The sequence below is a fragment of the Polypterus senegalus genome, chromosome 8 (genome assembly GCF_016835505.1).
Source record: "Polypterus senegalus isolate Bchr_013 chromosome 8, ASM1683550v1, whole genome shotgun sequence".
Classification (NCBI taxonomy): domain Eukaryota; kingdom Metazoa; phylum Chordata; class Cladistia; order Polypteriformes; family Polypteridae; genus Polypterus; species Polypterus senegalus.
In genome coordinates, this window is record NC_053161.1 from 11,253,850 (window position 1) to 11,279,918 (window position 26,069).

At 35.8% G+C, this 26,069-nt stretch overlaps 1 protein-coding gene across 1 annotated transcript in view; it reads right to left on the reverse strand.

Moving 5' to 3' along the window:
- Positions 1-1,068: 1,068 nt before the first annotated feature.
- The window catches only part of bscl2 (BSCL2 lipid droplet biogenesis associated, seipin), a 39,540-nt gene continuing 14,539 nt past the window's right edge, over positions 1,069-26,069 (reverse strand). The window contains exons 5-11 of the mRNA XM_039760732.1: positions 24,216-24,350; positions 20,825-20,922; positions 14,424-14,565; positions 5,864-5,942; positions 5,350-5,442; positions 5,165-5,257; positions 1,069-3,309 (exon numbers count right to left, since the gene is read on the reverse strand). Coding sequence (XP_039616666.1) covers positions 3,149-3,309; positions 5,165-5,257; positions 5,350-5,442; positions 5,864-5,942; positions 14,424-14,565; positions 20,825-20,922; positions 24,216-24,350 — 801 coding nt within the window. The 3' untranslated portion in view covers positions 1,069-3,148. The remainder of the gene's footprint in view (positions 3,310-5,164; positions 5,258-5,349; positions 5,443-5,863; positions 5,943-14,423; positions 14,566-20,824; positions 20,923-24,215; positions 24,351-26,069) is intronic.

Genomic DNA, 26,069 nt, shown 5'->3' on the forward strand with positions numbered 1-26,069 from the left:
TGGTGACCTTTTAAATGCTACAGAGGGATTAAGGGTAATGGGACATTTGGGACACCTGGCACTCCTGAAGCCATAAAGTGCCTTCAATGAGAACACAACTCTTGGCTGAGGTGTAAAGAAGTTCTATCCAAAAGCAGAGAGAGAAGCTTAACACAGAAACAGAAGATGAGACAAAGCGAGATGGCAGTACTGATAGGTAGGAAAGTGGAGAAGTCACTCCACCAGACAGGCGGGGCAATTAGCCACAAAGACCAACCCAGCATGCAGTCTGCTTGGTTTAAAACATCTGTCCATGTTATATAAACTACATATTTTATAATTTACTCTGCAAGTCTAAGATTACTCTGGGTGTACATACACACAATAGGGAATTCTATTATTAATTATTATTAATAATTCTATATTAATTATTCTTGCTAAATAATTCTATTTAAAATGTTCAAAATAAAGGTAATGTGGACATGGCATACCAAGGGGGGAAAAACAAGTATGCAGCTCAAGCTTTCCTTATTAAAAAAATAAAATCTGAAGCTGAATGTAGAGGTTCATTTTTTTTTTTTTAAATCTGATTTTTTTATTTTGCAATCCTAAAGTAGATTTTGGCTTCAAAAAGCAGTATGCAGTATATGGCTAGCTTCATATGGGTGTGTGTCAGCGACTGCCACCAACCCCCTAAGATTATGTAATGAAGGCCATGATTTAATTGCTGGAAAAGTCGTGTAATGTGGCATGGCCTAAAGCTGCTTATTTTATCAAAAGAATTTCTAATCTGAACTTTGCTATTGATGATACGCTTTTTTACATTCAAATACTGACAAGCAGAAATCAGTGCAGTTAAAGAAAGAAGAAGTTGTTTGGATTTTAGTTATTTCTTCCAGCCTTCATGCTTTTTGCCATTCTTGTGCAAAGACATCCATCTATACCACCAATATCATACTTGCAATATGAAAACCTGTTTAAGTATTTGGTATGTCTGACTTAAATGTCCGGTTTGTCCAGTTATCATAGACCTTGCAGATGGACGTTTTGACAAAACAATATAAAAAATGAAACAATCACCAATTTACCTTTTTTTTTTTTTATTTATCTACGCCATTCATCTTAAATGAAATGAAGATTAGTGACTGCAGCAGCCATTGTTAGTGCTGAATTAGATGTGGGCTGTGTAACTATTCAGAAGACGACATTGATTTTTAGGGTTTTAAATGCAAGTTATATTTTAATACAAAACAGAAAGGCTTAAGATCACTTGTAGTGCACTTTTTGCATTGTTTTTATAGACATTCAGTTCATGGTTAGCATCATCTTACATACTATTTGCCACCACAAAGAGCTGCATATTTGACTGTTCACCATTAGGTACTATTTCAGCAGTAACCATACACTTAGTTGTGGTTTAGGAAGAACCCAAAAGGACACTGACAGTTGATGCATCATCCCTGTATCTACTTACTAAGTCTGACGTTTGTCACATTTGTTTCTAGAAAATAAAAATCAGGTGCAATGTCTACAACAGAGTTAAAGTGGAGAGGTTAAAATGAACATATAAATGTCAACCATGATCTTTACGAAGGGATACCTTACTTTTTTAGCACAGATAATTAATTCAAAATTTATTTTCAAACACATACACATGTAAACTTTCTTAAAAAGAAAAACATAAGCAATACACAAAAGAAACAACTTAACAACTTTGCCCTGGTCAATAGTAAGCAATCAAATCCCACAACAGCATCTGCAATGATTCTTCTGTTAAGTTTATAACTGGAAATCTACAAAGGCAGCTTCATGTAAAGGCCACCAGTCCTCTGGGAATTACCCATACTTTTCACTACAAAATATTGTAATTATTTAATCTCTTAAAATTGACATGATGTTCCTTGAAAAGAAATAACAGGACCAGAAACAAAATAATTTTTAGTGGAGAGACCAAGTAGTGTCTTCTCCTTTAGGATATGCAACTATAAGGGATATTTGTTAACTGGAGGCCCTGGTACAGAATATCTACATGTACAACATTAAAAGAATGATTGCAGCCTAATGGGTTATAAAGTTATCCAAAACTTTGGTGAGCTTTTATTTTTTTCACACTATGAAACAGGAATTATGAACAACTTATATATATATATATATATATATATATATATATATATATATATATATATATATATATATATATATATATATATATATAGATAAGTCACTTAAAATAGCTTTTTCCACCATTTAGAGTCAAAATGAAATCTGGGATCAAGGCACTGCTCTTCTGCTCCACTTTAATGACTGGTGATAGCTGTGAGTATATAAAGAATCTTAGACTGGTGGAGTGTTAAACTAGATACTCATCGTGATCAGTTAATACTGGATATGGAAATAAAAAAATAAAGTGTTCGGCAAAGAAAGATTTTAAATAAAAAACAGTTCTATTGGTCTAAATGGCACAATTCAACTTTACTAAGTCTGTGTCAAATCAAATGCACTTTTCCACAATTTTGACTGACCACACCACTCAAATAGTCAGAATACACAAAATGCTCCTTAGCACAATCTGTTGTGGTCCTTGGCTTTCTTTAAGACAAATTTCAGCCCAAAGGTGTTTTCAAGTGTTTCGTATTCAGTAAGGAAACTACATTCAGTGCTTACACTGTACTTAAGTTGTCCATATACTGTTTATCGTATTTACAGTTCGGGTCCAGTTGTGCTCAGTCCAGCAAAGAAAGGCACAAAACGAAGCTCTCGCTCTAAACTAGCCACCACTTCACTAAAGGCAGCACACATGAAAACCATTTTCTTCACAGCACTGCCATCTACAGGTCATTTCAATTTCTACTTCTTATCTCTCCTTACGTGCATACACTCTTTCATGCAAAACTTTCAGCTTTGCCAAAATGAGATTTCCCTAAGATAATGTTACCTAACCAGTAATGAAAACTCAAGGAACCAATCTCTACATACTTAACAGTGGAAGTATAATGTCTCTCAGTGGCTTCAACTGGGCCCCACATTCTTCTTTTCCAGATACGGTTGCAGTTAGGTACTGCACAGTGTCAACAAATTGCTTCAAGTAGCACAATACATAAAGGAGAATGGAAAAAAGTGTGTAGGCCAGACCAAATAGTGTTATTTATGGCTCCATATGGCACCAAACTTATGAGCTCATGCAGGGTCCATGCCGATGCCTTAAAAGAGAAGACTCTGGTGCTGGGATTTGCACTGTATCTGTAGTATATGTTGGAGACTCCTCATTCTCTTCTTCCAAGAGGCTTGAATCCAGCATAACAGGGGGTTCTTCAGAGGAAGATTCTATAGCTTAAAAAAAGGAACATGATAATTAAAACAATAGTCATTGAGAAACCAGAGGCTAAATGGTGTAGTATGAATAGTATAACGTACAAATTCTGTCAGTAGAATTATAAATTAATCCAAACCCTGTTCCATTACTATTTCAAGACACATCTGGAAAAAATACATACTCTATATACAATTTCAAGTATTGTAATCAGAATACAAAATATGAATTGCTGCCTATCAGATTATACAGCAATATAAATACAAGAGATGTATTTAACAGTGTGATTTCCCAATATGCAAGTGATGAGATTACTAAAATTAGTAATTCTAATGTGCAGAACTAATTCCTTGGGAACAAATTCTATTGGTGGTTTGTTGTTCTGTTAACTGTGCTGAAGTTTACTGCAAGTACTAAATATCCAAAAATGTAATATGCATTTATTTTAGTACAACACCATAAACTGTACAGTTTGAACAATCAATGGAAATAACAATCAGATTATAAAATTTGGTGATGATGTAATTATCGTATAATTCTGGATTTGTATGTGTCACTGTAACATATAGAATGATGCCGAGTTATTTCCTTAATTATAAAGTGGTAATGCTGCCATTTCTCAAACTGTATAGCTGGTCACATTGCCACCTACGGGTAGCCAGTGAGTTTATTCTATAAAGAACACGAGAAAAGGCAGTTGTGATCTTCTTTACAATATACTTTTGATATATATTTATGAAGCTGTAAGGTTCACTGTGAGTTCCTAACTGTGTAACATGTACAAGAGAACACTCTTTTTATGTGCCTCTTAAATTTGTTGAGCGAGACTGCTCAGATGGATATTTGGCGTATATAGACTCAATGTCATCATGGTATTCTCAATGTCTCTTGCACTTAATCCAAACTGTGATCTGATTGTGATCCCATAAAATTTACAAAATAACATTCACCCAACTGGTAAATAAAAGGAAGTTCACATTAAAAGGAAGAACCCACAAATAAAATAATTAACTATATGTATTTTTAATACCCTTTGTTTTGGGTACTTTTTGTGTAGTGATCAACTGATCAAGCATTCGTATAAAAATGGGTAGAGATATCCTTGGTTACTGATATGCATGCCTAAAATTAAAGGGATGGTTATTCAGTTGGGCACCATTAGGTGTCCATGTTTAAATACATAATATCACCTTTGATCTTAAAGGCAGCAAACCTGACATGATCATGCAGCAATGAGACAATCTGCAGCCTGTAAGTTTAAGGTAAGCACAGCAATGCTTTCCCCATATCACACAAATGCCAATTACATTGGGACAAAGCACTGTAGATTCCTGGTTTCAAAAAACAAAACCGTTCATTATTCATTTATTGGGTACTCTGCTGATGGAGCACTATAAACGGTATACACACCATCTCTCTTAAGCAATAAAGAAGTACTCCAGCACTGTACTATTTCCTAAACATAAACAACCTGAAATATGTCACAAGAATCAAGATTTTGATTGTTCAATGATGATGGTGTCATTTATCTACGTGCCAAATTTTCAATTTAATTAAAAATATGATTGAGTTATGGAAAAAACATGGGAAAATTCAAATGAATGGAGATCACATAAGGTGAAGTATGTAATAAATCCAACACATCATTTTACTTAACCTATTGAAAATGTGACCTTTGTTATTTCACAAACTATGCACCAAACTGCCTTGTAAGGTATTTTGCTGTTAATCCCAGATGTCCTGACATCAGTTCAGGGACAATAGTACAGGCTGTGTGTGGGACAAAAGACTCAAAATCTTGAATTTTTCAAGAAAGAAGCATATATATCTCAGTGACACTTGCTGTTTTATTGGAATGACTTTGGTTCTAATTACCTGAACTGTCATTTTCATGATCATTCATGTTATGTGATCCCATAAGGGAACTAATAGTTTCAGGTACATCTTCATTTTCAGCATCAGTTTTTTCTGAAAGGAATGTAAAATATGATTTGATCATGTCTTACATAGCAACATAACATTAAACAAACACAACAACAGAAAACTATAAAAAATCCTACCTGCTTCATTAACTTGTTCCTGGAAAGATGGCTCAAGACACCCTTCAGCAAGTTCAGAGGCAGCTTCACTTGTGCCAATTTCACAGACATGAGCTAAAACATTACAGTTTTAATTATACTAACTGTATCCATTCAACAACACTGTGCCACACATTTCAGTAATAATTACATAAACTGAGTAACACTGTGTTAATGATTTTTTCTTTTCAGCATAAAACAGCCTAATGAGGTTAAACACCAAATGATTTATATTTTATCCTAGAAAATTAAATTGTATCTAAAGGGAAAAACAAGCAAAACATGACCCTTCTACACCACAGTGCATCTTGACACTATAGTCAGTATTGGCATAAACATAACAGTGCTTATAAAGGAAATTAACTGAACTAACAAAACTGATCAGTATAATACAATAATGCTCTAAGTTTCTAAATAGTGCATTTTTCACAACAGTCTTATCAGAGAAGTTGGCAAATTACATATATAGGAGACCCTAACTGTATACAACACTCACTGCGGTTTCTTGATGGCTGTGTCCTATGTCTGTCATCTCCTCTTCTCTGCTGCTGTTGCAACCTCTCAGCAGCACTCATCTATGCCAAAAAAAAACAGAAGGATGCAGAGTTATGCTTCTGAATTTGACAAACAAATTAATAATTTCAGCAGAATTTTAACAAGATGCATTACAAACAGGTTTAGGCCAAAATGCAATTACCTGTACTGTTTCAGACATGAAAATTCTAGTGGGGCTATACCAAAATGTCCCTTTATATGTGCAATTTTATTGTAATCAACATTCCATACAAATAGATCCATTTTTACAAAAATAGGATTGAAAACAAATCAACCCCAACCCCTGAGAAAGAGAGCATGGCCAGCAGAGTAAAACTTAAAGCTAGTAAAAATAAGTAAATAGATGAATTAATAAGTAAATAAAGATAAATGGAGAAGAAAAAGAAATGGGGAGAGAATCTGCTTCCTCAGTGCTTTAAAAGCTTATTCTAAAATGTTATTGATCAGATCCTGCCATGTTTTGAAAAACTTCTGCACAGATCCTCTAACTGAGAATTTGATTTTTTCCAGTTTCAAATAACATCAGCTGCCCAATGACTTAAAAGAGGTGGGTTAGAATTCTTCCAGTTGAGCAAGATAAGTCTACATGCCAATAGTGAAGTGAAGGCAATCACAGTTTGTTTGTCCTTCTCCATGTTAAGCCCATCTGAAAGTACACCAAACACAGCTGTTAATGGATTAGGAGGGATTGTGACACCAAGGCTGTCTGAAAAGCATTTAAAGATTTTGGTCCAGAATGATGTTAATTTGGTACACAAACAAAACATGTGGCCCAGTGAGGCTGGAACTTGATTGTAATGTTCACAGGTTGGATCTTGCCCTGCAATTGGATCTTTGAAAGAGAGGGACTATGTGTGCAATTTTTGAAGACTTAACTTACCTGAACAGTTTGCTAATGACCAGTGAGATATGCAGGTTCACACAAAAAATAATTCAAATAAAGGGATGCTGGTTCCTGGTCTGTCTGAATTAGCATCATTGTAATATCCTATGACATTGTCATCATCTGACAAAATATAGCCATAGAGCCTTTACGATCATCATCTGCTCAGTAAAAAATATTGGCTATGATCTGCCACAATTGAACCAGCAACAACTCAAGATTAAAGTCAAACAGCCTTGGGCTGAAAAACAAGGAAAGAACGGATACAACTTAAATCAAAGACTCTGGGATAATCTTGTAGTAGGGCTGCTAACCATCGTGCAAGCCAGGTATTTGCAGGACAGCAAGAGGCTGGCAAACTGAAAACAATATTTACATACTTGTTCGTTTTACACTAGAAACCAGTGTTTCTTTGAAAGGAAAAAAAAACCCTCATATTATTGGCTTCTTTTCCAATGAAGAAGCAGCAGCACTACTGTTAAGGCTTCTTTGATGGCTGTTTTCAAGTTTAACACCGTCTGGCTGTCCTCCTTAGCAGTGAGTGAAGATCAAAATGTTGCTTGTAACATCACGCGCTTCTGATATGTTTCCTGGTTTTTTTATTCTGATTACTGTGGCTACCTTTAAAGGAGAAAAATTGTACTGGATTTTCATGTCTCTTCCCTGGCTTGCACTGCATACTCCTAACTGTGAAAAGCATAAACAGGAAGTAGGATTTTAAAAAATTGCCCCTCATTTTAATACGAAGAATAATGGGGCTGCTAATGCAGAAATATAACCAGAAATTACATATTAAGTGACACTAAACCTTTAGCTTTTGATTTTCTGGGATTTCAAGCTCATTTTCTGTCATTTGCTATTCAATTAGTCAGACACTTTTACTTTTTATTACAATTTGTATATGAATTTGAAAAACAAATTAAGTAAACTGCATTAGTCAGTGGATATGTGTTTTAAGTTTCTAATACTTAATATTTTGCTGGAATACTGAAGGAAAATAGAGGAATACAACAGAATGTGATGGGATGGACTACATTATCAACATATTTGAAAAGTGTACATTGTAGTTATTTCTTGAGATAGGTTAGAACAGGAATATATGACAGAAAATTACGCAGCTTTCGAGCTCTCATCACCTTGTAGTTAGGTTGGAATCAGTTTCTTACAAAACAAAAATAGGAAAACACAAACATGAATGATTTTTCTTTTATATATTTCTATTGTCTATTTAGCATCTAAAAGCCAAAAGAAAAAAACAGCTGCACACTGCTGCACTGTGGTCTCACAGCTCCAAAAGTCCTATACTCAAAACTGTGTAACAGTTCTTCATGTGGTTTTTCTCCATGCACTCCAGTTTACTCCCACACTCCAAAGATTGGTATATCAATCTATCTGTTACGGTTTAGCCAGGGTTATTGCCCTGATATATCTTTATTTTTGATGTATTTCATATTTTTTTGTTATTTTGTTCCTTTTTGTTATTTTTTTTATTATGTTTACTTATTTCAATTTCTTGATTTCTTTTATGTAAAAATATTTCCTTGATGATATAATTTGTAAATACTGTGTTTGTATGTGTTGAGTGATGTTCTCTCATATTCCTTGTGCTTTGTGGGTGGTAACCCAAGTGCTGGGGCGACCCCTGCATTACTATTCTTGAGACTCCCCTCTGGCTGTTTGGGCTAGAGGGAAAAGGAGAATTCAGGAGTGGTGCACTTAACTCTTGTGGAGTCATTGTGAGCATTGGGTTTTAGTTAGATTTACTAATTATGATCTTCCTTTTGCTCTGTATCTTGAAATTCTAATCTGGTTATATTTCAGGAATATTCATATAGGACTGCCTTTTAGAAAACTCCTTTTTGTTCCTTCTGAGCATTTTGCTTTATTTCTCAAAAATATTTACATTAATAAAGATTATTTGGTGGACTGTTTCCAGAAGCCAAAGATTTTCTTTTTCCTTCAGAGGTACTTTGAGATAGTATTTTTAAAGCTATAGTCCCTTTAAACATGCAGAGGTTAAAGCAGACTAATAAAGTTGGGGTTTATAGCTATTTGAAACAAGGCCTATTCTAGGCAGGCAGAGGAGGTCTACCCTGGATTGTGAAGCTTTTAGGAGGCATTACACCCTCTGTTGCTATGGTTCCGATTCCAAATCATGACACTACCATCAATTATATACCCAATTAATCTGCAACTGTGGAACTGCAAATGGAGACCAATGAAATTTAAAAAAAAAAAAAAAAAGCTGTACACATTTGAAAAGATATAAACTACGTGGTTCATCTAGGGCAAATACAGTCAAACTCGGTTTTAATGAGCTCGGTTATAACGAAAGAGACATTTTTTTTTAAATATATACCAAATTTGCCCTGTTATAACGAGCGAAATCTCGGTTATTACGAACAACACTTGACCACATCCTGGACTTTTGCAAGCCACTTAGTGGAATAAATTTCAATATGCAATAAATTTTTTTTTTTTTTTATTTATTTATTAATTTTATTACAATCAATACATAGCAATCAAGTTTTACAAAAAAAGAATTATGCTAAGAACAGATCGATCCCCACCCTTGAGAGAGAGAGCAAGCCAAACGGTGTAAAATTTAAGGCTTTTAAAAATACCTAAATCAACAAATTCTCTGTGCTTTATAAAATCATTTCAAAATATTACTGATTAGATCCTGCCATGTTTTGAAAAAAGTCTGCACAGATCCTCTAACTGAGTATTTGATTTTTCCAATTTTAAATAATATAACACATCAGTTTCCCACTGACTTAAAGAGGAGAGTTTGGGTTCTTCCAGTTTATCAGAATAAGTCTGCGTGCCAACAGTGTAGTGAATGCAATCACAATTTGTTTGTCTTTCTCCACTTTAAGACCCTCTGGAAGAACCCCAAACACAGCTGTTAATGGGTTAGGAGGGATTGTGAGTCCAAGACTGTCTGAGAGGTAATTAAAATTTTTGTCCAGAATAATGTTAATTTGGAGCAGGCCCAGAACATGTGACCTAGTGAGGCTGGGGCTTGGTTGCAGCGTTCGCAGGTTGGATCATGCCCTGGAAACATTTTGGAGAGTTTTAGTCGAGACAGATGTGCTTGATATATAATTTTGAGTTGTATAATTGTATGCTTTGCGTATATGGAGCTTGAGTGAATTCTCTGCATTGCTACTTTCCACTCCTTTTCTGATATATTAATTGAGAGGTCATTTTCCCAGTGTCCTCTTGGATCTTTGAAAGGAAGGGATTGTAAAAGGATTTTATATATTGTAGAGATGGAGTCTAACTCCTTGAAATTGAGCAATAATTTTTCCAGCGTGGATGAGGGTGCAAGATGAGGAAAATCTGGAAGGTTCTGTTTAACAAAGTTCCTGATTTGAAGATAGTGAAAGAAATTTGTAGCTGGAATGTTAAATTTGGAATGTAATTGTTCATAGGATGCAAAGACGTTGTCTATATAAAGATCTCTAAGCAAGTTAATTCCAAATTTTTCCAGATATTAAAACTGCATATGTTTGTGAGGGTTGAAAGAGGTGGTTCTTTTGCAGGGGTGCCACAGAAAGAAGCTTCTCCGTCTTAAAATGCTTTCTACATTGGTTCCAGATTCTAAGTGAGTGGAGCACAATTGGGTTATTAGTGTATTGCCGATAGCGTGTGTTTATTGGAGCACAAAGCAAGGAATACAAAGAAGTACTGCAGGATTTTACTTCTATTGCGGTCCAAGCCTGTGTATGTTCTTCTATTTGTGTCCAGGTTCTTATCGACTGTATATTTGCGCCCAGTAATAAAACTGGAAGTTAGGTAGAGCCATGCGCCTTCTGCCTTTTGTCTTTGTAGGGTCGCTCTTTTGATGCGTGGATGTTTAGAATTCCAAATAAATGAGGTTATTGTTGAATCTAATTGCTTAAAGAACGATTTATTAATGTATATTGGTATGTTTTGAAATAAAAAAAGGAGCTTAGGAAGAATATTCATCTTAACAGTGTTAATTCTTCCAGCTAGTGTGAGATGAAGGGTTGACCATCTATGCAAGTCTTGTTTAATTTTTTCCATGCAGACGACGAAATTTTGTTGATAAAGAGCTTTATGTTTACTTGTGATGTTTACCCCGAGGTATTTAAACTGTTCTGCAATGATAAAAGGAAGGGTGTCTAATCTAATATTATATGCTTGCGAATTCACGGAAAGAGTACACTTTTATTCAGATTAATTCTGAGACCAGAGAGCTTTTGAAATTCTGTGAGTGCTGCTAAGACTGCAGGCACAGAATTTTCTGGATCGATATATACAGTACCATGTCATCTGCATATAATGAGATTTTCTGTTCCAGTCCTTCTCTGCTAATCCCCTTTATCTGATCAGTATTTCGACAATGTATTGCCAGTGGTTCAATGGCAATTGCAAACAGCAGTGGTGACAAAGGGCATCCTTGTCTTGTGCCACGTTCTAGTTTAAAGTAGTCTGAGCAAATGTTATTGATGCAAACTGAAGCTTCTGGGTTAGTATACAGTAATTTAATCCATGCACAAATGTTGGGCCAAACCCAAACTTCTCCAAAATAGTAAAAGGTATTTCCATTCAATCATGTGAATGCTTTTCTGCATCCAATGATAATAATATTTCTGGGGTGTTTGATTTAGTTGGTGAGTATATTACATTAAACAGACGTCGAAGATTTGAAGATAAGTGTCGGCCCCTAATAAATCCAGTTTGGTCTTGTGATATTACTGAGGGGAGCACTTTCTCCATCCTTCTAGCTATGATTTTAGAGAGTATTTTAACGTCGTTATTCAGAAGTGAAATTGGTCTGTATGATGCACATTGTAATAAGTCCTTATTTTGTTTTGGGAAGACAGTGATTAGTGCTTGGCGAAAGGTTTGTGGAAGAGATTGGTTATCTCTGGCTTCTGTAAATGTTGCTAATAGGAGGGGAGCTAGCTGAGCGGAGAATTTCTTGTAAAACTCTGCAGGGTAGCCGTCAGGGCCTGCTGCTTTTCCACCTTGGAGTGACTTTATAGCATCCAGTAATTCTGATAATGACAGAGGTTTATCGATATATATATATATAATATGCAATAAATTTCTTATCTATTGCCTGGAACAATGTGACGACTGTTACCATACAGAATTGCTTCAGGAAATCAACATCTGATATTTTTGAAGAAGAGTTATCTCTTCTACATGGATTGAACATGGATGGACGTTATCTACATGGGTTCGCTAAAACAATATTGAAATTAATAATGTAAATTATTAAGACTATCACAAAGAATTGTTTACTAGCGGAATTCCTACTGAAAACGAAATCATAAACGCGTTGCTTCAAAAAGAAGACGACAACGAAGATGACAAGGAGGAAGACGCTGTTGGCATATTGGATTTACCAGAACACACCTTATCAACATTGTTTCATGCTGAAATGCCTACAATAGGTTGATGGCATTTTAAGAAGGGACTGTAGATTACAAAGTTTAAAACAAAAAAGTATTTTGCACTTTCTTAGAAAATAGTACAGTAATCCCTTGCTATATCGCGCTTTGACTTTCGCGGTTTCACTCTATCGCGGATTTTAAATGTAAGCATATCTAAATATATATCATGGATTTTTAAGCTGGTTCGCTTTCTGGACAATGGGTCTTTTAATTTAGGTTACATGCTTCCTCAGTTTGATTGCCCAGTTGATTTCATACAAGGGATGCTATTGGCGGTTGGCTTAAAAGCTACCCAATCAGAGCATGTATTACATATTAACTAAAACTCCTCAATGCTATAAGATATGCTTCCCGCGTGGCGCTTGTTTGCTTCTCTCTATCTTTCTCACTCTCTCTGCCTGACGGAGGGGGTGTGAGCAGAGGGGCTGTTTGCACAGAGGACACGGACGCTCTTCTACAAAATGCCGCTTTATCTTGGTGCTTCTGTATACTTAAAAGCATGTATTGATTTTTTGATTGTTTGCTTTTCTTTGCGCTCTCTCTGACATTCTCTGCTCCTGACGGCGCTCCTTTAAAGATAAGATATGTTTGCTTTCTTTTAATTGTGAGAAAGAACTGTCATCTCTGTCTTGTAATGGAGCAGAGTTTAAACTTTTGACTAAAGGGTGTTATTTCATGTCTAGAGGGCTCTAATAATGTTAACAGTGTGGGAGAGTTTATAAGGGCTTAAAATATACAAAAATAAAACATATGGTTTCTACTTCGTGGATTTTCACCTATCGCGGGGGGGTCTGGAACGCAACCCCCGCGATCAAGGAGGGATTACTGTATACAGTAATCCCTCACTATATCGCGCTTCAACTTTCGCAGATTTTAAATGTAAGCACATCTAAATATATATCACGGATTTTTGCTGGTTCGCGGATTTCTGCGGACAATGGGTCTTTTAATTTATGGTCCATGCTTCCTCAGTTTGTTTGCCCAGTTGATTTCATGCAAGGGACGCTATTGGCGGATAGCTTAGAAGCTACCCAATCAGAGCATGTATTACATATTAACTAAAACTCCTCACTGATATAAGTTATGCTTCCCGCGCGGTGCTTGATTGATTGCTTCTCTCTCTCTCTCTCTGCCTGACGGAGGTAGTGTGAACAGAGGGGCTGTTTGCACAGAGGTTGTTTGCCTAGAAGATAACGGACGCTCCTCTACAAAATGCCGCTTTATCACGGTGCTTCTGCATACTTAAAAGCACGTATTGATTTTTTGATTGTTTGCTTTTCTTAGCGAGCGCTCTCTGACATTTTCTGCTCCTGACAGCGTTCCTTTGAAGAGAAGATATATTTGCATTCTTTTAATTGTGAGAAAGAACTGCCATCTCAGTATTGTCATGGAGCACAGTTTAAACTTTTGACTAAAGGGTGTTATTTCATGTCTGGAGGGCTCTAATAATGTTAACAGTGTGGGAGAGTTAAGGGCTTAAAATATATAAAAATAACCATACAAACATATGGTTTCTACTTCGCGGATTTTCACCTATCGCGGGGTCAAATTCGTGTTTTCCGGTTATAGTGAATTCCGCTAATAACGAGCAAATAGTGTCGGTCCCGTCAAACTCACTATAACCGAGTTTCACTGTAATTGCAAGTTTTATTAATAAAAACTAGATAGCATAAAAGATAGTTCAAAGAAGTCTAAAACACCTCATTGAAGACAAACGAGTGCTTCAAAATCTTGTCAGAGCGTGTGTACAATGATTACTTGCCATGTTTTAATATGAACTTAGAGTACCAAGTCTTTGTAAAAAGGAAAACTTTACATATTTTATTTAATTCCTGATTGCCAGGTACAAATTTACAGTTTAAACACTATTACTTAATAATAGATTCACATAGCTGTACAATGTGTTAATTGCGTTGCCTTGTATTTTCTTATATGTTTTACCTGTTCTTTAGAGCAATATAGTATTTTTTTTACTTTGTCTTTCTTTTCACTGACTGTACTTTAATGGTTCATCTTTAAATAAAAATCCATTTATAGCCTTTACACTTTTAAACTCTTGCTGCTATATCAAAAAGAAAGATACCTTGAATACCTATACAAGACCAATAAGAGTCCAATGGTTACTTTAAGATTTTCAGATAACTAAGTTTTTGTGCCAAGTTTCACTTTTGCTATTGATAACTCACCTGTGCCCTGCGCTGCTCCAGGGGCCAGATTCCTCCCCACATGAACTGAAGGTAGCTGAATAAGACGATGACAGTAAGGAAGATAAAGTTACTGGCCACACCAATAACAGCAGAGGTGACTGGGAAATTGTACAGCAGGTACCTAAAAACAAACAATAAACACAAAAAATTCATATAGAAATAACCAAAATTTTAACTTGTATTTATGCTTCTGAACTGTCACACATCATTGTACTTGTATCTTGTCAATGGATTATGATCAAAACATACACCTTATTTTTAATATTTCTATATAATAGTATTTGCCCAAAACTAAAATTTAAAGCAAAAACTTTGACATTAAATTTGAGTTTGGTTCACATATATTTACAAATGATGATTAGGCATTCTTAACAGGAAGCTGACCCAGACACAAGGTTAAACATCTATGAAGCAAGAAATAAACTTGTGGTGGGATGTGTGTTAAGAGATCTGTAAAGCAGCAGCGCTGACCACTACACCATTCGTATGACTTTCTGCACAGAAACAAGATAAAAATATTAAAGACTGAACAATTCACTTAGGGATTCAGTAGTATAATATTGCATTATGGCACTACTTACACTTAATTTAAATAAGAACATTTGATTCCTAATGTAAAACCTAGTTCCATTTCTTTATACCCAGCTAGTTTTTACGAAAAGCAATTTACACTAGTTGTACGAACAATATTACATATTATTAATAAATCATAATTAAATGCTATTATGTCTGATTTTGTCAAACTACTTATTTTTATTTATTTATTTATTAATCCCCAAGGGGAAATTGTCTTTTCACATGACCTTTGGAGGTCAGAGCACAGTCAGTCATTGTACAGCGCCACCCCGGAGCAATTTTCAGTTTAATGGTCTTGCTCAAGGGCCCAACGGAGTGGGATCTCTTCTGGCAGTAGTGGGATTTAAACTAGCAGCCTTCCAGATATAAGTGAAGATATATTGCCTTGGAGCCACCACTCTGATCTCAATTAAAGACCTCCCTCAACTAAAGAAATTAGGTGGTCGCCAGAGACTTTTTAACAATTATTGGCCAATTTCCAATTTGCCTTTACTTTCTGAAAATTTAAAGAAAATTGTTAACCATACATCTTGAATCCTCTCTCAAAAATATTTACAATCTGGCCCTTACCCTGACCATGACAAAGAAACTGCTTTAATGCATGTTATAAATGATATTCTATTCTTTTCTGATAAAGGATATACCACCATGATTAGAACATTAAAAGACCAATCTGTCTCAGTATTCAAATCATGACTAAGGACTCCTATTCAAATGGCATACTCAATACAGTTAGAGCTACTGCTGAGGTTGCTCATATTGCTTTTTAATAAGTTACAGCAATCATTCTTATTGGCTGGTACAAGGTCTTTCCCAGTTTATTTCTCTTCTCTGTGTTCATGAAGACAGTGTGTTGTCACAAATGATGGATGTCTTCTAAGACTTTTGGTACAAAACTGAAACTGTCATTTGCTCTTGCAGTGATCTATTTTTTGTGATCAAAATACTATTAATATAATCAAAAATGATCATTAAGTAATGACAAGAAATGTCTATGTAAGAAATAATAAACCAAAACAGCAAAGACCAGACCATTGACAAGTAACGAAAAGAAATTTTGATTTTGAATATTGCTAGACAGACCCAAAAAGCCAAGGGAATATTCTGCCATCATGGTATAAATGACTAGATGTCCACAAATGTACAATGGAAGTCTGAAGTGATGATCTCAGATACTTATGAGAACATGTTAATGCCTAAATATTTGAACCACTCACTAACAGTAGCTGTAGAACTATTTACTAAACAAGATCTTATCAAAATTATAACAGGAACAAGTTGAGAGAGAAAAACAATCAATGAGTTGTGGGGGAGACAATAAGCATATCCACAACTGCACTCACATTAATACCGATACATAAGTTGTGGCCATGAAAGGTAAGTAACTGGCCACCTACATCAGTCTGAATTGAGTGCTTATCCTAATAAAGTTACTTATGTTTACAGTCAGGTGGAGATTTTTAATGTTCAGATGACAGCCACAGACTAGCCCCTGATAAAACTGTTAAGAAACCTTCCACTATTAAGAATAAAAAAATAGTATCTAAACTTAAAAGAGAATGTTGGAAGAAGCAAAAATGGAGGAATACTAACAGTCCATTATGAAATAATTTAGGCTCATATCAATAAATCCAAAACATTAGTCCAACCTGACAGACAAGTCTACTTTTTAAAATTGTAAATGCTAATGTGGCAAATTCATGAGCATTATTTTCAGCTACTGATCATCTTTTAACACACACTTCTATCCATGGAGCTGGCTCCTGAAAATTTAGAAAAAAAAAGGTTTTTGTGAATTATTCACTAAATTAGTTCCACCTAAACTTAAATAGAATAATCACTCAGGTGTCGATCTGTGTCCTTGATCTAGTCCCAATAGGGTTTTTCAAAGAAGTTTCTGATAGTCATATTGATAATGTGGTAGAAGTAGTTCAAAGTTCATTAGATACCAGTGTTTTCCTAGAGTACTTAAAGACTTTAGTTCAACTTCTACTTAAAAAAAATAATCTTGATATATTTGTTTTTGACAATTTTTGATATCGTCTCCCACCTGCCTTTTTAAATAAACTTCCAGAAAAATTTGTTTTTCAGCAGCTAAAGGATTACTTTAATAAAAACTCTACTCTAAATAAGACTCTGTCATGTTTTGCAGCAAATCACAGCAAAGAAACTACAAAGGTTATGCATGTGGGTTAACACTGATACAAGCAACATAGCTGTTCTTTTTTTCTCTTGGACTTGAGCACAACATTTGACACCGAACAGTACAATTACTAATTGCTTTAGCCTTAAACTGGTTTCAATCTTAAATAAATGGAAGAAAATACTTTGTAAGTTTTGGCTACTAAATCTCAGAGGTAGAGCAAAGAGCTGTTTTCAACATTACAGAATAGATGAGTAGTAATTTCCTCAAGCAAAAAAAATGAAAAAGTGAAAGTATTAGAAATAAACATGATCAAAATGTAACGAATTCAGAATGCAGCAGCAAGAAGAAAGAAATGCAAGTAAATCTTACCAGTCTTAGCATTGTTACACTGGTTAACTGTTATTTATAATTAATTTTACAATATTTTTAATTATATATAAAGCTCTGAACATTCCAAGATGTGACAGATATTTCAGTCATATTAATGGAAAACATAGAACCAAAAGAACCAGACCCAGCAGGGGCAGTGTGGTGATCAGCACAACCATCACGGTACATAGAAGCACAACAAAGGTCTCAAAACCCCTCCAACACATCCCAGGAAAGTGTTAGGGAAACCAAGAAACCACACAACTGACATCCACCCACCCCACCCCACCCTACCCTACCTCTGACAAAGCCATCAAAGTGAGTTCAAAACTAAACGAAACTGTATATATACTTTAAACATCATGTACATGTTCTTGTTGCATGCCTTTCAGCAAACAATACTTTTTATGTAATGAATAGCACATTGACAACTTACCGTACATAGATAAACTTTAAAATACATTCCATATAGATGTTTCAAACTATGAAGTCATTTTGTATATAAGCTGTGAGATCTAAATGTTAATTTATATAGTGGCATCTGCTGTTCAGGTTTTTTCCTGTTGCTATAACTGACTCCATCCTCTGTTTCTAAACATGTTAGGCAGGAGACTATATCTAGAGAACCATTATATAATGGCTTGAGAATTTTTACTTTTCATTATGCTGATCCCAAAACATCCCAGAAAGACAATCGAAAGTACAGGTTCAACCAACCCTAGTCCAGTATGCTCAGAGGGGAGAAAAAAAACATCTTTTCTGGTCATTGGCTCCTAGAGGAGCCAAATACGAATCCTGAAACTAAGGAATAGGTCATCATAATTTGTATATTAGGAAAGAACACTTACTGGAGGCTGCTGCTGGCATCCCAGAAGTGAATTAAACTCAGCAAATGGTGATTAATAAAGTAAAATAGGCCCACTGTTAACTGTGAAATAGAAAATACCAATGTCTGGATTTCAAGCATTACTAACACATATTAGGTATCATACTGTGCATCTGTACTGTACATCTTTGTGCTTCCATGCCTTTAATTTTATTATTTTATTTATTTTTAGATTATAAGGAGCCATGCTTAGAAGTTGGCCTTTCTTGACATATACAGCCCTGTTCTGTGAAAGTGTCTGTAATCATCAGTGTTCACATTGTGACTTGTGGCTTATAGTTAACCTCCTTGGTACCATGAGTGCAACTTGGGCTTTGAATTCTATATAACTACGGTTAAGCTTGAGTCAGATGTTGGGTGATCGTAATAATACAATTTTAGAGAGTTAAGCCGAATAACTTTCAAGACAGCATTCTTGCGTATCATGAATATTTCAATGCATTCTGACACTTTAAGGAAATTCATTGATATTCATGAGTGTTGCCGAGCTTTCAACCAAAAACAATGGCATATGAAAAGCCATAAATCTAGTTTTAAAACAAACTGAACCACTGCTTGTAACGATCGTCAGATGCTGATACAGACAGTAAACCTAACATCTATTCAGTATATTTCCCATTCTGCAAAGTTTCACTGATGTTTGTGTTTGGTTTCAGCTTCATACTACTGCTGACAATAGTGCACCTGAAACATTTATGGGTAACCACCCCCAGCCTAAATATGCCTGTTGATCACAATTATATGAACTATGTATGATTTGTTTACTATAGTCTGGTGGAGAAAACAGTTGTTGAAATGATCAATTGTGCTGAGCAGTGCCAGAAAAGTCACAGTGAACCATTTACTTATTGCAGTTGCTGGCAGCCAGTCACAGCAGAAGACATGTGGGTGGTTGTCACTCTTCTGATAATGCAGGGCCATATTCAGTAAGCAGGTCCAGAGACACCGATTTTTGGTGAAGATATGAGGGGCATTTTTCACTTCATATGGGCAAGAATCAATATCAAGTTCAACATGTTGTGTGAAACAAGCTTTGGAACCAAGTGGGATGGCAGGTACGGTCAATATGGCATCCCCAGATCAACTGTGTTGTCTTTGGTGCCAGCTGAGTTTGGGGAAGTGAATGTGTCAAGCAAAGTGGTGCAGTTGCTGTGAGGAAAATAGGCAAAATCATTGTAATCGAGTGAAGGACAAGAATGACATTTACTATAAAAAATATCTTTTGACATCTGCTCAAAAAGTGCCTGTGTATTTGTGACTGTTTCAAAACATATAACATAAAGCATATTTACTACATCTGTATCAGTACAACAATGGATACTAGACATAACTTTCTGACTGTGATTATGCTGATGTTTTGGTATTTACATGTTTCTGTTTGACAAAAATTATTATTGTTGAAAAAAAAGTTCAAAACTTTTCTCTCATTTTTCCAGGGGTAAAACAAAGTCATGAATAAAATACAGATTGTGATTTTGAGAATATATATTTACAACATGTCCTGCAGTAGTGTGATTAAATTGTAAATCTATTTTAAAAACAATGCTTTTAGAGCTATTTTGAAATATGGGTTGAAGACATTCTTATGAGTGCTAACTTCACCTAAAGTGTCACATTTTATTTTCTCTTCCCTAAATCTAAATAGGCACTTCTGCTTTTTTATGAATTCAGCAAAAGCTGTCTTTGTGATGTTGCAGGACAGAGCTGAGAATGTGTCTCACTTTCAGTGTCTGCCAAAATTAGAGTTCAATTTCTTAAAACATTTTCAGTTTTTAACTGGATTTCAATTTTAGGAAATAATTTTACTGCGGTGGGCTGGCGCCTTCCCCGGGGTTTGTTTCCTACCTTGTGCCCTATGTTGGCTGGGATTGGCTCCAGGAGACTTCCACGACCCTGTAGTTAGGATATAGCAGGTTGGATAATGGAAATAATTTTAAACAATGATGGTGATAAGGGAGCTGAAGGTTTGGATGAACATTTGGGGTAGTAACCAAAAGAATGAAAACATGCTAAAACTAAGTTTTCTGTATTGCTAATAATATGGCGAGGAACTCAGTAACACTGCAAGGCCATAGAGTATACCTGCTGCTTCTCCAGATCAACTAGAGTGAGATGAGAAATAGTGTGATGAAAAAGTATGACCAATACTGAATGTAAAAGTATACCTTTTTGTAATGTGACATTGTTTTATGTTAAAAAGAATCTTGTGTAAAAAGAGAAAAAAAATGATGCACTCTTGCACATTCTAAGTTTACATAGGACAAAAACAACTGACCAATGAGGACTCAAATGCCTTACATTGGTCTGCCATATTTTCAGGCAGAAAAAAAAAAAAAGGTACAGTATATTGAAGGCTGAGTGCACATGAAAAAAAAAAAAAAAAGACAAAAGTACAGAACATACCGCACTCCAGTGAAATGGGCATGAATCCTCAGCTGAGCCGAATAGATCTGGATACGTCGGGTCTGGATCTCTAGTAACACTCCAGTAGTAGGCACATACTAACAGCAAAGCAGAGAGATGAAAAATATTTACATTCAGGTAATTTCATAGTTTCACAAATTCAATTTGAAAAAATTAATTCTGAGCATCCCACAATACTGTTTGAGCATGATAAACCTTCAAACCATGGCTATTCCAGCCACCAACATCTCAGCCCTATTTAGCATTTAACATTCCGAAATGGAGTAGGAGACAGTTATCTCCAGTGCCATTTTTAAAAACAACAAATAATTGAATTTCTTATGGAAGAATGGTGTTGTACCCATTAATTTTGATTTCAGACAATCTTAGAATTTATGTCAAAAAACAGTGGAGTTGCTCTGGCAGCCTGCAGTGGAAGGAAGTTTATATGTTTATTTCTTTTAAGATAGCTGAACATGTACAGTCATGGCCGAAATTATGGGCACCCCTGGAATTTTCCCAGAAAATGCACAATTTCTCCCAGAAAATTGTTGCAATTACAAATGTTTTGGTATACACGTTTATTTCCTTTATGTGCATTGGAACAACACATAAAAACAGAGCAAAAAAGCCAAATCTGACATCATTTCAAATGGGCTTGACAAAATTATTGGCACCCTCAACTTAATATTTGGTTGCACACCCTTTGGAAAAAATAACTGAAATCAAGCACTTCCTATAACCATCAACAAGCTTGTTACACCTCTCAACTGGAATTTCCGACCACTCTTCTTTTGTAAACTGCTCAAGGTCTCTCAGATTTGAAGGGCGCCTTCTCCCAACTGCAATTTTGAGATCTCTCCATGTGTTCAATCGGATTTAGATCCAGACTCATTGCTGGCCACTTCAGAACTCTCCAGTGCTTTGTCTTCAACCATTTCTGGGTGCTTTTAGAGATATGTTTGGGGTCATTGTCCTGCTGGAACACCCATGACCTCTGACGCAGACCCAGCTTTCTGACACTGGGCCCTACATTGTGCCCCAATATCTTTTGGTAGTCTTCAGATTTCATGATGCCTTGCACACAGTCAAGGCATCCAGTGCCAGAGGTAGCAAACCTTCCACAAAACATCTTAGAACCTCCACCATGTTTGACTGTAGGTACTGTATTCTTTTCTTCGTAGGCCTCAGTAGAATGTTGATCTTTACCAAAAAGCTCTACCTTGGTCTCATCTGTCCACAAGACGTTCGCCCAGAAGGATTTTGGCAAACTCCAGTCTGGCTTTTTTATGTTTCTGTGTCAGCAGTGGGGTCCTCATGGCTCTCTTGCCATAGCATTACATTTCGTCAGATGTCGATGGATAGGTTGAGCTGACACTGTTGCACCCCGAGTCTGCAGAACAGCTTGAATATGTTTTGAAGTTGACTGGGGCTGCTTATCCACCATTCGGACTATCCTTCGTTGCAGTCTTTTATCAATTTTTCTCTTCTGTCCATGTCCAGTGAGATTAGCTACAGTGCCAAGTGTTGTGAACTTCTTGATTATGCTGCGCACAGTGGACAAAGGAACATGAAGATCTCTGGAGATGGACTTGTATCCTTGAGATTGTTGAAATTTTTCCACAATTTTTGTTCTCAAGTCCTCAGACAATTCTCTGCTCTTCTTTCTGTTCTCCATGCTTAGTGTGGCACACTCAGACACACAACAGAAAGGTTGAGTCAACTTTTCTCCATTTTAACAGGCTTCAGGTGTGATGACTATATTGCCAGCATCTGTTTCTTGCCACAGGTGAGTTCAAACAAGCATCATATGTTTGAAATAAAATGATTTACCCACAACTTTCTGTTTTTTGTGTTGTTCCAATGCACATAAAGGAAATTAACATGTGTATACCAAAACATTTGTAATTGCAACAATTTTCTGGGAAAATTCCAGGGGTGCCCATAATTTCGGCCATGACTGTATAACTACAGTTCTTATCTTTTAGCAAATATAAGTTGAAATATGAGAAGAGCACTTCTCTCTAATCCAGACAGAAACATATTTATGAACAAGTACAAAGCCTCTAAATAGAAAGCATCAGCTAGCTCAGTAAAAAGAAAAATATGATTTATGTTTTCAAACATCTAGTCACTGAATACTGGTATTACTTTATAAATATGTGCCTCTTGGCTTTGTGTGTATCTTCTACAGAAATGAAAGTGCACAATTTTAACTTCATGGAAGCAATACCAAATCAGATGCATGCATATATAGTTTTGGGCAAATGTTTTGAGAATGACACAAGTATTGGTTTTCACAAAGTTTGCTGTTTCAGTGTTTTTAGATCTTTTTGTCAGATGTTTCTATGGCATAATGAAGTATAATTACAAGCATTTCATAAGTTATAAGCAGGCAGGTGTGAGTGCATCTGCACGCACAGAGGATCAGCTGGTGTCAGGAAGGGCAGCAAAGAAGCCACTTCTCTTCAAGAAAAATATCAGGGACAGACTGATATTTTCCAAAAGGTACAGATTTGACTGCTGAGGACTGGGGTAAAGTCATTTTCCCTGATGAATCCCCTTTCCGATTGTTTGGGGCATCTGGAAAAAAGATTGTCTGGAGAAGAAAAGGTAAGCACTACCATCAGTCCTGTGTCATGCCAACAGTAAAGCATCCTGAGACCATTCATGTGTGGGATTGCTTCTCAGCCAAGGGAGTGGGCTTACTCACAGTTTTGCCTAAGAACACAGCCTTGAATAAAGAATGGTACCAAAACATTCTCCGAGAGCAACTTCTCCCAACCATCTAAAAACAGTTTGGTAACAAACAATGTATTTTCCAGCATGATGGAGCACCATGCCAAAAGGAAAAAGTGATAACTAAGTGGCTCGGGGAACAAAATATTGAAATTTTGGGTCCATGGCCAGGAAACTCCCCAGATCTTAATCCCATTTAGAACTTGTAGTCACCTCAAGAGGCAAGTGGACAAACAAAAATCCACAAATTCTGACAAACTTCAAGCATTGATTATGCAAGAATGGGCTACCATCAGTCAGGATTTGGCCCAGAAGTTGACTGACAGCATGCCAGGGCAAATTGCAGAGGTCTTGAAAAAGAAGGGTTAACACTGCAAATATTGACTCTTTGCATAAACTTAATGTAATTGTCAATAAAAGCCTTTAACACTTAGGAAATGCTTGTAATAATGAAATATACCAGAGAAGTGTCTGACAAAAATATCTAAAAACACAGAAGAAGCAAACTTTGTAAAAACCAATAATAGTGTCATTCTCAAAACTTTTGGCCATGACAGTACAGTCTTCTGTGTAAACTTTGCTTCTCAGAAACCTGTTCTGACTTACAGTTGATAAAGAAGAACACTTTTTTAAATAACTGACTCCAGCTCACCGAATTCTCCCTGTAATCTCCAAATAGTTCCACCTCCACAATTTGCTTCTGTTCAGACATTCCTGAGAGGAAAAAGGGTGAGAAGACCAGAGTATCCAGAGTCTGTAGAAGGTTGGACTTGTAGTGAAGCATTGCCTGAGAGAGAAGGACAGCAATTGTTTAGAGTAAGTCCAACACTCTAGTATTTCTAAAAGAGCAGTTTTTCATACAGAACATAAGCCTATACCAAAATAAAGCTACATATACAGCACAGTACCTGGTATTGGCATAACTGCCAAATAACTACCTAACAACATTTTAAACACTTGGTTTCCACTAAACTCATTGCTACACTACCGAAGGCACACATTGTTTCTTCAACTATAAAATGTGTTGTAGGTAATCAGTTATACTATGTCACGTTACTTGTATAAAGCCATAAAATACTGGTGAGTATATTTATGCTTAAGTAGTGTTAAGAATATTCACACTTAAGAAAATTAAAAATCAACCCAAATCATGCAAGACACACACTTTGGGAATATTCTCTTAGTTCATATTTATTCCCTAACAAAACAATTTGTGAAGTTAGAACAAGCAATCTATTTGATGAATGTGCAATCACCAAAATACTGCATTTCTTATTAGTTTGTTGTTCAACCAAGAATTACGTTTCTGTAGTTTTTTCCATTTGGAAATTATACTGACAAGGCTTTCTATAGTCTGCATGAATCATTAAGTATAAATTAAGTCACTGATGAAATGAGACTTTAATAATAAAAACAAGGTAATGAAAATTTGACATAAATAAAATAGCAGCATCATACATTTCTGTTATTTATTTTTTGCATGGGTATGTTTCAGAATTAGTCTTTCATTGCATTTGCAAGGCCCATCTATCCAAGATTGCGTGTTATAGGCAGGCTGAATGGCTCAGAACATCTTACTCTGTTTTTACAAGTTCAAAATATTCTGGACAGTAATACTGGATAGTAATAACTGGATATTCTGCACAGGAATACTAAGTCTGATATCATAAAAGCCTCATGAACAAACAATAGAAGACATTTTTTATTTTACATTTTATACATATTTACTAAATTAACTCAAGTGAAAACACCAGGGGCCTCATGCATAACGCCATTATAGTGCGTAGAATTCACACTAAAACATGGCATAAGGACAAAAGCGGAAATGTTTGCACATACAAAAAAATCCATGCATAAATCTGTGCATTCGCCAACTTCCATCTTCTTCCGCTCCATAAATCCCAGTCAGTGTGAAAAGTAACGCACGTGCAGTGCCTGCTGCCACTCCCCAAACTCCTCCCAGAACTACGCCTCTTTGAATATGCAAATCAATATAAATAGTCCTTAAGCTCAGTGTTCTGTGTAAAGGCAATGGCAAAAGCAAGGGGGGAAATAGAAGAATTTCAGCGAACGCCAAGTGGAGGCAAGGAAAAACGTACTATTTGTTGGTTTAAACAGTGGTATAAACAACAAAAGGAAATTGATCGAGTGACAGAGAGTGTCGGAGAAACTTGAAAGCTCAAGTTCACAAAGATGCACAGTGCCCGAAATAAAAAGTTGTCAGTTATTAAAGTCGCCGTGAAAAGGCGAGTTGTAGCCCACTGTCTTAGTGTCATATGAAAGCTTATCAGGGTACGGGGTTGAAGGCACACAGTGGGGAAAAAAAGCAAAAAAATGTCAACTTTAATCTCGAAATTTCCACTTTAATCACATAGTTTATTTTGTCATTAAAGTAGATCATCATAAACTTCATCTAAAAATCGTTTAATTTACTAGTTTCTAAAATCCCATCGTAACTATTGTAGCACATTAAATGTTTTGTTTTGTATTTGATCTTCTATGTGCT